At 50.3% G+C, this 11887-nt stretch overlaps 1 protein-coding gene across 1 annotated transcript in view; it reads left to right on the forward strand.

Moving 5' to 3' along the window:
* The window catches only part of FAAH (fatty acid amide hydrolase), a 26219-nt gene extending 16181 nt beyond the window's left edge, over positions 1-10038 (forward strand). Inside the window, exons 8-15 of the mRNA XM_003801418.3 lie at positions 5007-5132; positions 5646-5743; positions 6987-7086; positions 7396-7436; positions 8202-8241; positions 8673-8781; positions 9329-9474; positions 9679-10038. Of these exons, the coding sequence (XP_003801466.1) occupies positions 5007-5132; positions 5646-5743; positions 6987-7086; positions 7396-7436; positions 8202-8241; positions 8673-8781; positions 9329-9474; positions 9679-9807 (789 nt within the window). The 3' untranslated portion in view covers positions 9808-10038. The remainder of the gene's footprint in view (positions 1-5006; positions 5133-5645; positions 5744-6986; positions 7087-7395; positions 7437-8201; positions 8242-8672; positions 8782-9328; positions 9475-9678) is intronic.
* Positions 10039-11887: the final 1849 nt, after the last annotated feature.

Consider the following 11887-nt stretch of genomic DNA (forward strand, 5'->3'; position numbering starts at 1 on the left):
CCAATTCTTTTGATTCTATTGAGGTTTGTTTTGTGTCCTAGGATATGATCAATTTTGGAGAATGTTCCATAGGGCAATGAGAAGAAAGTATATTTTTTATCTTTGGGATGGAGTGTTCTATATGCATCTATCAAGCACAGTTGTCCTAAGGTCTCATTTAAGTCCCTTATATCTTAGTTTAATTTATGTTTAGCACAGGTGTCCTCAAACTATGGCCCACAGGCCACATTCAGCCTGCCGGGTGTTTTTGCTTCCGCTGCCTGTCTTGCTTAGCAGCCGACTTGTCCTGGGGCCCTGTTTAAAAAGTTTGAGGACCTCTGGTTTAGAAGATCTGTCCAGCTCTGTACGAGGAGTGTTAGAGTCCCCTGTTATTATGGTATTATAGGAAATCATATTGCTCAGACTGAGCAATATGTCTGTTTCAAGAATCTGGGAGCATTTAAATTGGGTGCATAAATATTTAGAATTGAAACATCTTCTTGTTGTATTTTTCCCTTGACCAATATAAAGTGACCATCTTTGTCTTTTTTGACTTTAGTTGCTTAAAATGCACATGTATCTGAAAATAAGATTGTACCTCCTCTTTTCTTCTGAATTCCATTTGCCTGAAAAATTGTCTTTCAACCCTTAACTCGGAGTTTTAATTTGTCTTTTGAAGCTAGGTATGTTTCCTGCAGACAACAAATGGATGGCTTGTGTTTTTTAATCCAGTCAGCCAATCTATGCCTCTTCAGTGGGGCATTCAAAGCCATTGACATTTATTGAGATAATTGATAAGTGTGGTAGTGTTCTATTCATCTTATTTTGTGAGAGTCCATTGCTTAGTTTTATCTTTTGCATCATTGTGGAAGTTAGATTCTGTCCTTTAATTTCTGAGTTCTTACTTTGCTGTTGGTCCATTGTGATGGTCAGTGCTTAGAACAGGTTGAAGTATTTCCTGTAGAGCTGATCTTGTTATGGTGAATTTCCTCAATGTTTGTATATCAGTAAATGATTTGATTTCTCTGTCAATTTTAAACCTTAACTTAGCAGGATATAGAATTCTGGGCTGGAAATTGTTCTGTTTAAGTAGATTAAAGGTAGATGACCATTGTCTTCTTGCTTGGAAAGTTTCATTAGAGAAGTCAGCAGTCACCCTGATGGATTTGCCCCTGTAAGTCAATTGGTGCTTACTCCTGGCAGCTTGAAGAATCTGTTCTTTTGTCTTGACTGCGGAAAGGTTCATGACAACCTTTATTTGAGGTAGCCTAGGGTCCAATATCCCTCTGAAAGAAGTGTGTCAGAATCTTTGGTGATGTTTGGGAAATTTTCATTTATAATATTCTCTAGGTTGACTTCCATTCCTCTGGGGCATTCTTCTTCCCATTCTGGGATACCTATAACATGTATGTTTGAATGCTTTATAAAATCCCATAATTCTGTCAGTGAATATTCTGCCTTCTGTCTCTTCTTTTCTGCCTCTTTAACTATCTGAGTTATCTCAAGAGCTTTGTCCTCTACCTCTGAGGTTCTTTCTTCTGCATGGTCTCATCTGTTGTTGATACTTTCTATTGCATCTTTAAGTTTCCTAATTGACTGCTTCAGTTCCTTCGGCTCTGCTATATGCTTTCTCTATTCTTCATGTTGTTCATCTCTTATTTGATTCTGTTTTTGGATTTCCTTTTGGTTATTTTCCACTTTATCATCAGTTTCCTTCATTGTTTCCATCATTTCCTTCATTGTTTTCATCATCTGTATTCTAAATTCCCTTTCTGTCATTTCTAACATTTCTTTATAGGTGGAATCCTCTGCAGTAGCTACCTCATGGTCCCTTGGGGAGGTTGCTCTGGACTGGTTTTTCATGTTGCCAGGATTTTTCTGCTGGTTCTTCCTCACGAGTGATTTATTTATTTATTTATTTATTTGCAGTTTTTGGCTGGGGCTGGGTTAGAACCCACCACCTCCAGCATATGGGGCCTGTGCCCTACTCCTTGAGCCACAGGCGCTGCCTGCGAGTGATTTCTTTTATCTGTTTCCTTGTCCTAATTTTCTTTTCACTTCCTCTTGCTCTTTAAGTTCCTGTGCCTCTGGACTAGGGTTTTGATGAGTCCTTTTGGTACAGAACCAGAAGGATGAGAAGATTGAAGAGGAAGAAGGGAAAAAAGAAAAAAAAAAGAGAAAGGAGAGGAGGTGGATAAAAGGGAATATTGACAAAAAGAAGAGAGGCACAGAAAGAGGAAGATAGGAGCAATGTAGGTGTACAGTAGTGTGCTTTGACCTGACCTTAAAAACCTTCAACTTCTGGCTCGGTGCCTGTGGCTCAAGTGGCTAAGGCACCAGACATATACATCTAAGGTGGTGGGTTCGAATCCAGCCTGGGCCCGCCAAAACAACAATGATGGCTGCAACCAAAAAATAGCTGGGCATTGTGGCGGGTGCCTGTGGTCCCAGCTACTTGGGAGGCTGAGGCAGGAGACTTGCTTGAGCCCAGGAGTTGGAAGTTGCTGTGAGCTGTGATGCCACGGCACTCTACCCAGGGGGAAAGCTTGAGGCTCTATCTCAAAAAAAAAAAAAAAAACCCTTCAACTTCTGGGCGTACAGGGTTGGGTTGTTTCCTTGAGGTCACCAGCTCTTTGCTAGCCTGTTCGGACACAGTACCCCACCTCCACCAAGTAGAGAGGAAAGACAAAAATGCTATAAATCAAACAAAAACAAGCAAACAGAAAACTTTACGGGATAAAATTGGGGGGAAAAAACAAATAATAAGGGTAGAAACACTAGCAAAAGTGAGGTTCTAATTGTTCTCCCATCCAAGTACTAACTAAGCCTGACCCTGCTTAGCTTCTGAGATCAGATGAGATTGGGCGCGTTCTGGGTGGTATGGCCATTGACTGAAGTTCTAATTGTTAAGAAAAAGGCAACAGTGGAAAATTATATTTAAGCTAGAAAAATGAAAAAAAGAAAGAAAAAAAGAAAAAAATCTATAGAGAGAATGTTGAAATTAAAGAACAAAAATAAGAAAAAAACAAAAAACAAAGCAGTATAAATATCTTGCTGAATATTGTCTGGGCAACAGGTGATCTTCTGGGGTATGAGATGTTAATCACAAGGCTGATAACGGCCTTACAAGATGCAGACTGGCAAATCCTCTGATGATTTCTCAAACTCTGCAGGGTGGAGAGCCTGTCTCTCCTCAGCCCATTTAAAAAGCACTTGAAAGTGCCAAGGAGAAGCTTTCCCAGGAAAGCAGTCATCTCTGGGATCATTCCTGAAGTGGCTTATCCAGTTACCCAGTGTGCCAAAACCTGTCTCACTCTTTGCCCGAGGGCCAAGGCTGTAAGGCGTCTCAGTCCCCGCCTTTAGGCTGCTCAGCCACTAGATTATGCTCCTGCCCATCCTTGCTCTGTGACCCTGATGGTGGAGCTTGATGGGGCAGTTCTTCCACAATGGCTCTGGGTGGCCCACAGCTGAACCCTATTAACTCCGTCTGGCTCAGTGGCTCAGTCTGGGGCCCTAGATGATGCTTAAAGTCCTCCGCACTCTTGCCCAAGTTCTCCCAAGGTAGTTCAACTGAGTGCCAAGTCCAAAAGAAACCAAAACAGCTCACAGGTAAGGCCTATCCAGTTTGCAATCTCACTGCTGCTGTACTTACAGCTGCCAGTGGGATTAGACCAAACAAACACACGCAACTACTTGCCAGTTCTTCACTGCTTTTGTCTTCCTTATGGGGTCCAAAAGTCTCTCGCTGACTCCCTGTGTCCCAAAAGGGATGTTTCTGGCCAGATCCCACCAGCCAGAGATACCTGGAGTCTTCTCTCCCCATACTCAGCATGCCCAGTTGCAAGGAAGCCATTATTTAGCCGTGATCTTGCTCCTTCCCACTTTAAAAATTTTTTTTAAGAGCCAGAGTCTCACTTTGTCACAGCTCACAGCAACCTCCAGCTCTTGGGCTTAGGCAATTCTCTTGCCTCAGCCTCCCGAGTAGTTGGGACTATGGGCACCTGCCACAATGCCTGGCTATTTTTTGTTGTGGTGTATGGGGCTGGCACCCTACCCACTGAGTCACAGGTGCTGCCTGGCCTCTGAGATTTTGAAGTCTGGTTTGAGGCAGGGTTTTCAACAGGTTAGGGTTGGGTAAGATCCTGATATAATACTCCTGGATTGGTGGACATAGCAAAGTGAGGATTTTGAGGTGAAAGATCCAAAGACTCATGGGATATAAACTGCCATTTGATGCTTTCTGTTGAAGAGTTGATGGGTCTTTCAAGAATGAACGATAAGGTTATTTGTACATATATACAAAGCATTCAGGAGTGGTAAAAGTTAGATGGAGGCAGATGGAGGAATAAAAAAGTCACATTAATGTTGACGGTAAGCTCCATATCTCAGCAGTCCAGCATTTGTCTTTCCTGTACAAACCTCTTCCCCTCACTCCAGTGAAGGTGGCCTTGGAAAGGATGAGGCTCTGTGTCAGGGGAGTAGGCTTGGTGTTTCTTGGGAATGGGGAAGGCTGGCAGATCTGGGCTGGGTGGGGTTAGCTCCTTCTACTTAGCAGAGAGGGATGTTTTGACTGCACCCAGGGTTTCAGCCAGGCAACCATGAGTCCCTTCCTGAGAGGGAGGAGGGGGGAGATGATGAAACTGGGAGCCAGGACAGGTGTTGGAGAGCCTCCAGAGACCGGATGATTGGTTCCAGACCCAACCTTGTCACTCTGCACTGGGTGGCTTTGAGCAAGTCCCAGTCTCACTCTGAGCCTCAGTCTCCTTAATCTAGAGCCCAAACCTCAGTTTCTTCACATGATCAGTAGGAATCATCACCCTTGTTCTGTTCACCTCCTTGTCATTGTGAAGGCATTTTATAACAGAGTCAGATGCAGAAGGGGCTGCCCTTGCTTTTGGTCAGTTTTCAGGGGAAATGTGGGAGGGATCCAGGCTGTAGCCTCCTCCTGGGGCTTAGGAGCTTCTCTGAGCCAGGGAGCCCTGCCTACGGCCATCCTTTCCTAACCTGACCTTGTGTTTTGCCTGCAGGTCTACAGAAGCTCTCAGCCCCTGCGTGTGGGGTACTACGAGACTGACAACTATACTATGCCCACCCCGGCCATGAGGCGGGCCCTGCTGGAGACCAAGAAGAGCCTTGAGGCTGCTGGCCACACGGTATGGCTGCAGGAGCCTGGGCACCTCTAGGGCAGTGCTCCTGGTACCCACTGCCATGACCTCCCTGGCATCTGGGCACCCTGATTGTTTTATGATTGGGAATAAGAACTGTGGTCCTGTAGGACCAGTATATAGAGGGATGATCAGGAGTATTGGCATGAGTAATTGAGGAGAATCAGCCTTGTGGTGGGTAATGTGTGAGCACTGTGTTTGGGGACCTCATCCATGAGCAGTGGTGCACAGCTGTCCAGAGTTCCTGGGGTCCTGAGATAGTGGGCCTGTGGGTTTTGGTCTAGTCATCTGAGACAATTTTGTATGTGGCTCCAGACTTCTCTCATGTTGTACATTTACAGGGAGTTTTTGTGGGTCACTAAGGCTGGCTTTGTGGCTATAATGAGAGCTACCATGTGGGCAGGGTTGGTTCAGTACATCCTCAGGGCTCCCAGGCAGCATGCGGTCATGGTACCCAAACATTGTCAGGTCTGGAGGCCTCATATCCCTCAATCCCTGCAGCTGGTCCCCTTCTTGCCAAGCAACATACCCTATGCCCTGGAGACCCTGGCGACAGGTGGGCTGTTCAGTGATGGTGGCCACAGCTTCCTACAGAACTTGTGAGTGATGTTGGGCTTTAGGTTTTGTGGTGGGATCAGAAAAATGGGAAGGTCCAAGGACAGCAGCTGGGTGCTGTGACCCTACAGCCTAGGACAGGCCTCAGCTAAACACAAAAAAGATCTGAGCACTCTGGGCAGGGACTTTGCTGTCCCTCCAGCTGTGCAGGTTGAGCCTGGAGATCCTTTGTCAGGGAAACACTGGAAAAGTCCTCGCCGAAGGACGGCTGGGTTGCGGATCAGTGGCCTACCCCTAATCTTGGCATGTTGTAAGGCAAGAGATGGGCAGGGGGTTGCCTGTCTCTCTGAGAAAGATTAGAAGCAAGGACAGGATCTAGTTGGATGGGTGGGGGTCTGGACAGCAAACTGTGATTCCAGGCTGTCTGTCTGATTTGAGCCAAGATTCTTTCTGAGCAGGACCTCAGTTTTCTCTTTTGTAAAGTAGACTAGATAGACTAGTCTCACTTTAAAGGACTTTGCAGAATTCATGTTTAGAGAAGCTGGTTCCTTTTGCCTATTTTCTGTCCTTGAAGGTTGGCAGGGACACAGACAGGACCATGAAGGTACCTCCTGGTCATGTCCCTGGGCTGGCCGGTCTAGTACCTCTCACAGTAGAAACCCACTTCCTCTGCCTCCCCTATGGGAGGTTGTTCCTGCATCCTTGCTGGGTCAAGGGCCCCACCTGTCATATCCTCTCCCACTCCAGCAGCTGATCATGGCCCAGGCTCCAGCAGAGGGGATCTCTCTCATTCTGGTCCTGGAGATGGTCCAGGATCCACTACCTGAGTCATTTCCCCTGAAATCTTGTGCCAGATAGCCTCAGAGATGTCCTTCATGGGAGGCATACCCTGGCTCACCCCAGTGTGCCTCCAGGCTGGCCTCAGTGCTGACTAGGAGATTCCCTTAATGAAGCTGGCCAGGGAGATGGCGCCCTCAGTACTTATGGCTCTGAGCTCTTTGGCTTGGATTTACCAGAGAGGGACGCTCTAAGTCCTGCCTTGCAGAACTCCAGTGAGTATGGGGTGGAGCCCAGGTGTCCTGAAGGATTAATCAGAAAAAAAATATGTTTGCAAGGAGACAGATGACAGATCAGAGACTGGGAGTAACTGAGTCTGAAGAGGAAGGAGGTGGGCAGGGTCACTGAGTGGAGAGCAGGGGCTGCAGTGGGTGGGGGTGAGCACACTGGGAGGGGCACCAGGACAGAGTGCCAGGATGGGGTGCCTGGACTGGCTTTTTTGTCTCCCAGCAAAGGTGATGTTGTAGACCCCTGCTTGGGGGACCTGATCTTATGTCTGAGGCTGCCCAAGTGGCTTAAAGGACTGCTGGCCTTCCTGCTGAAGCCTCTGGTGAGCTCACATGAGTGGAGGGGAGTGGGATGGGCTGGAGGGTGCCTGTGGAGGCCTCCTGTCCCTTGATGTCCTGTGCCCTCTGCATCAGCCTCTCCTGCTTTGGGCAGGCATGGCCTTTTCTCTCCAGCCCCACCCAGCTGCTCTCCTCCCACCACCCTGTGACCATCTGCCAACCTGCATGCCACAGGGGCAAAGGGATGCTGACCTGGGCCCTGGGGGAGGAGACCCTGGTGGCTTAGCCTGAAGAAGGTTGGCACAAGCCCCTGCCCAAAGCTGGGTTACTGACCATGTGTCTGTCCTCTGCAGCTCCCAAGGCTGGTGGCTTTCCTCAGCAACATGAAGCCTCGGTGAGGATATGTGCCCAGACATGTGGCCCTGCTTTTCTCCAACCTGGATCTGGGTCCAGGTGGTTTCTGACAGGAAAAGACTCAAGGGAGGTAGCCCTTGAGGCTGGAAATGGTCCAGGAGGGGGTGCAAACTCTGTGGCTTTCAGGGAGGACCTTGTTGTCTTAATAGAGTCCATGCCTGGCTGGAAAGGAAGGACCTGAGCGGGGTGACAGAACAGAGGAACTGAGGGGGAGAAGGTCGACCTGGCTGGGTCAGGCCAAAGGGACCAAGAAGGGGCTGGCCTGAGCTGGGGGAGGGGCCTGCTGGGCATTAGGGAACCCAGGAGAGATGTTGCTTTTAGAGATCTGAACCAAACTGGGCCATGCTGGGTCCTACCTACCCCTCAGTGGCTTGGGCTAGAAAATCAGGGTATGAATGGCCCAGTCTTAGGCCCTAGCATTCTGTGGACGTGCTTCTTCTCTCACTACATGGCTTTGGGGACTTTTGACAGCTCTGGCCCTCCTACCTTGTGAGGGTAGTGAGGAACCAGGTCTGGTCTAGTCCTGGCTGTGTTGGTGTATCAGTAAATGACCCATCTCAGGTCACTCTTGGGGCTTGATTTTCTCATCCAGACAGTGGGAGTTTAAACCTCTGCACTCTGAGCTCTCACAGGTTGAGGGGGTTCTGTGGAAGAGTGAGATATGGAGCATTAGGAGTAGGGGTCTGATGTTGCTGGTCCCAGACTTGTGACTGTCACAGCTGGTGACTTCACTCCTTCTGCTCAGGTCGGCTGGAAAGCTCTGGGAACTGCACCATGAGATTGAGGTGAGGCTGGAGCCCCCAGACTAGAGTAGGGTGGCAGGGCAGGATGGTGTCGGACAGGGTACCTGTCAGCTTATCTGTGGCCACTGTCCCCAGTGGCCTCCTGGAGTGGCCTGTCATCCCCCTCCTACTCTCTGCACTATCATATGGGCCCTGCTCTTACCCTCATTGGCCCAGATGCCCTCCTTGGGGGCTAGGATGGCCTGGCCTGGGCTGTGCAGTACGTGGCTCTGCCCTGGCAAGAATTGTGGCTACAGTTCATGTGGGAGCTGGGACAACTGATGCCCCCTGAGAAACAGCACTGCCTGCCCACCTGGAGACCTCTGTCCCATTGTGGCTCAGTATAGATCCAGGGGGGAAGAAGATACTGCAGCTCAGCCATCCCAGCCACCCCGGGTCTGAGTAACTCGCTGGTGTGGGGGTGTCTTCCCCAGGTGTACCGCAACACCGTGATTGCTCAGTGGAGAGAGTTAGACCTGGATGTGCTGCTGACTCCCATGCTAGGCCCTGCTCTAGACTTGAATGCCCCAGGCCAGGCCACAGGTGAGGACTGATGACCCATGCATGCTCCTTGCACCCCCACCTGTCCCTTCTGTGTCTTCAGCCCTGTGCTTAGCAGGGCATCCAGGAAATAGAAGAAGTGGAGCTCTAGGGAAGGTCCCCACCCTTGGGGGAGGTCCCTGTCCTGGGGCCCCCCGGCTAGCTGGAGAGATGGCTGATGGGGGAAGCCCTGGGAGGGAATGAACTCCTTGTCATCAGCACTGTTCAAGTTGGGAATCTTGAGTTGCAGATTCTGTAGTTGGGGGAGGTGGTATCTGAAGTTCAGATGGGATTTCAAGAAGCTGAGAAAATAGGGACAGGTGGGGGAAACTATATGGTCAAAGGCATGAGGCAACCATCAGTGGGATGTCCAGCCCAGCCCTGAGATCTGGATTCCTGGGCTTTGTCACTCAGCCCTCAGCCCTGGGAGAGAGCTTTCCCAGGCTGTCGGTGCAGGGTGCCATTTCACAGAAGGGTTGACTGAGGCCCAGGGAGGATAGTTGGCATTGAAGTTCCCAGGGTCTGTCACGTCACTTGCAGTATGTTCCAGGGGCTGTCAGCTACACTCTGCTCTACAACTGCTTGGACTTCCCTGCTGGGGTGGTGCCTGTCACCACCGTGACTGCCGAGGATGAGGCCCAGATGGAACATTACTCAGGCTACTTTGGGGATAACTGGGACAAAGCATTTCAGAAGGTGAGGCCTGACCTATTCCCCTCCCCTGCACTCACAACCCTTCCTGACTCTAGCTGCCACAGAGGACCATTACCAGCCCTTGCTATCCCCACTGGCTCGCTTAAAGCTAGACCTGAAAGGCTGTGGCCTGGCTCCGCTTTGTTGCCTCTCCTCTCCAGCTGGGGTGCTCCTGGGCCCCCTTCCTGACGCTGGTGTCCCCTGCAGGCTACAAGGAAGAGCGTGGGACTGCCCATGGCTGTGCAGTGCGTGGCTCTGCCCTGGCACGAAGAGTTGTGTCTGCGGTTTATGCGGGAGGTGGAACAATTAATGACCCCTGAGAAGCGGCCATCCTGACAACTCCGGCTACAGGGGACTGAGACCCTCAGGCTCTGCGGCCCAGCCTACTCACAGCACAGCTGCCACCAGTGAGGAAATGTTCAGCAAGACATGCAAATACTCTGAGTCTGGACCTCGCTCCCCTCTGGTCTCCTTTCCCTGCCCTGATTCCCACCCCTGTGTGGCAGCCAGTCAGTATGACATGGGCCAAGGCCTAACTAACAATTGAAACAGTTCTTCATCTGTGTACTTTCTGGGCATCATTGGTGGGGTGCTGGGGTCTGCAGCCTGTTGAAAACAGGGCTGGTCTGACCATTCAGAGCCAGGCTCCAGCCTTGCAGGTCTCCACCCGTCGGCCTCTCCTGGTGCCCACCACCCACAGAAAGGACGCAGGCTTGTGTCCCCCCAGTTCATCCTGCCCTCCTTTTTCACTTAGACTAAGCCTGGCTCTGCTGGACACTGTCCTTTGTCTTCTCCCTTCGCTCTTGCCCTCTGGCCAGATTGCCCTGTCTCCTCCTCTTCACTCTGTCCACTGAGTCCTGGCTAAGATTCTTCTTTCTCCAGGGGAGTTTTCCTCCTCCCTCTGACCCTACAGTGCGTGAGCTGTTTTCTCCCAGTCTGCCCTATGTGATGGGCATCTATCTGTAGGTGGGTCGGCCTCCCTTAGCACCCTGGTGCTCCTCGACTACAGGGACTCCATTGCTACACCTTTTTCCTACATGGCCACTACAGGGCCAGGTGTGGGGCAGCAGGGGAAGTCTGCTGGTGCTGAGCTGGTGGTTTTGGGGAGAGGAGCCCACAGGGCTGGGAGGCAAGCATGAGTCAAGGTGACCTGGCAGAGTCCTCATAGGGCTGTCAAGGCCTGGAATGCTCTGGAAGGCTTCCTGAAGGGGATGGACCTGTGTTGAGCCTAGAAGGTTCCCAGAGGCTGAGAACATCCCTGGAAGAAGGAATAGTATTCCCAAAGACAGGTAAGTTTGGTAATTGGCAGGCTTGTCTAATGGGCACTGGAGAAGCAGAGTAGGTGAGGCCAGGTCAAGGTAGATGGACATGGGCATCTAGGTCAGGAACTTGAATTCTGTCTTAGGGACAATGGAAGCTCTTGAAAGATCATAGTTCAGCAAGGAAAGTGGACTGGAGGAGCAAGACTAGGAGAAGGCGGAAGCTGCTCTGTGATCCCTAATTTGGGGAAAGGGACCTAAGGCCTGAGCCATGGCCCAGGGGTGGAGAGGGGCCCCCTGGTAGTTGATAGTTGGATGGAGGCCAGCATCTCAACTCAGTCTCACCCCTGCCCAATAGGTCAACTCCCCTTTTATTAGCCTGCTCACCTGGTGGGTGGAAGGGCAGCTAATCTGTAGCAGTCTCCAGGACTTTCTTGACCCCACTAGCAGAGTTCCCTTGCTCTTCCCTGGCGCCAGCCCTAACTTTCTTCATGGCTGGAGAAAAACTTTTACAGCCTGAGAACTCTAGACAGGGCTGGTCCCTAGCTCATTGGCCTATTTCAAATTCTTTTCAGGGCAAGTGATTTTCCTAAGGCTTTCTTCTCCACCCTGATTTTCCTACTCCACCAGAAGAGCTTTTCCCATCAAGTTACCAAGCCCAGTGGCACCTGTACTCCCTATCTGTGCCTTCGTTGCCTCACTGGGGTGGGGCAGATGTGAGGCCCCACACTTGGGACTGACTCCAGGGCCTAGCCCACATGGGGGCAGCTTGATTGGGACAACCAGGCAGATGCTGTACTTGTGTAACAGCTACTGTAATTTAGCCTCTTACTGTTTCATAAAACAACCTGTCATCTGCCCTAGCATCCTCCTTCTCCTGCCCCATTTTTCTCTTTCTATTAACTGATAACCTGTGCTTTGAGATACGAGTCTGTAGAGTGGAGGTCCCACTCTTTCAGTTCTTCACTGGTTCACTGAGTCAGCCCTTAGAGCCTCAGCTTGGACATGTCCAACCCTCTGCTGAATGGCTGGGGACTGACTGGAGCCAGGCCTGGCTCCCATCCTTGAGAAGCCCCTGGGCTTTCGGAGGAGGTGGACATTGACACAATCACATCTGCTCTCCTGGCCATCAGGGCTGGTGGAAATGACAGACAAGG

The sequence above is a fragment of the Otolemur garnettii genome, unplaced genomic scaffold (genome assembly GCF_000181295.1).
Source record: "Otolemur garnettii isolate 467f Iridium unplaced genomic scaffold, OtoGar3 scaffold00210, whole genome shotgun sequence".
NCBI lineage: Eukaryota > Metazoa > Chordata > Mammalia > Primates > Galagidae > Otolemur > Otolemur garnettii.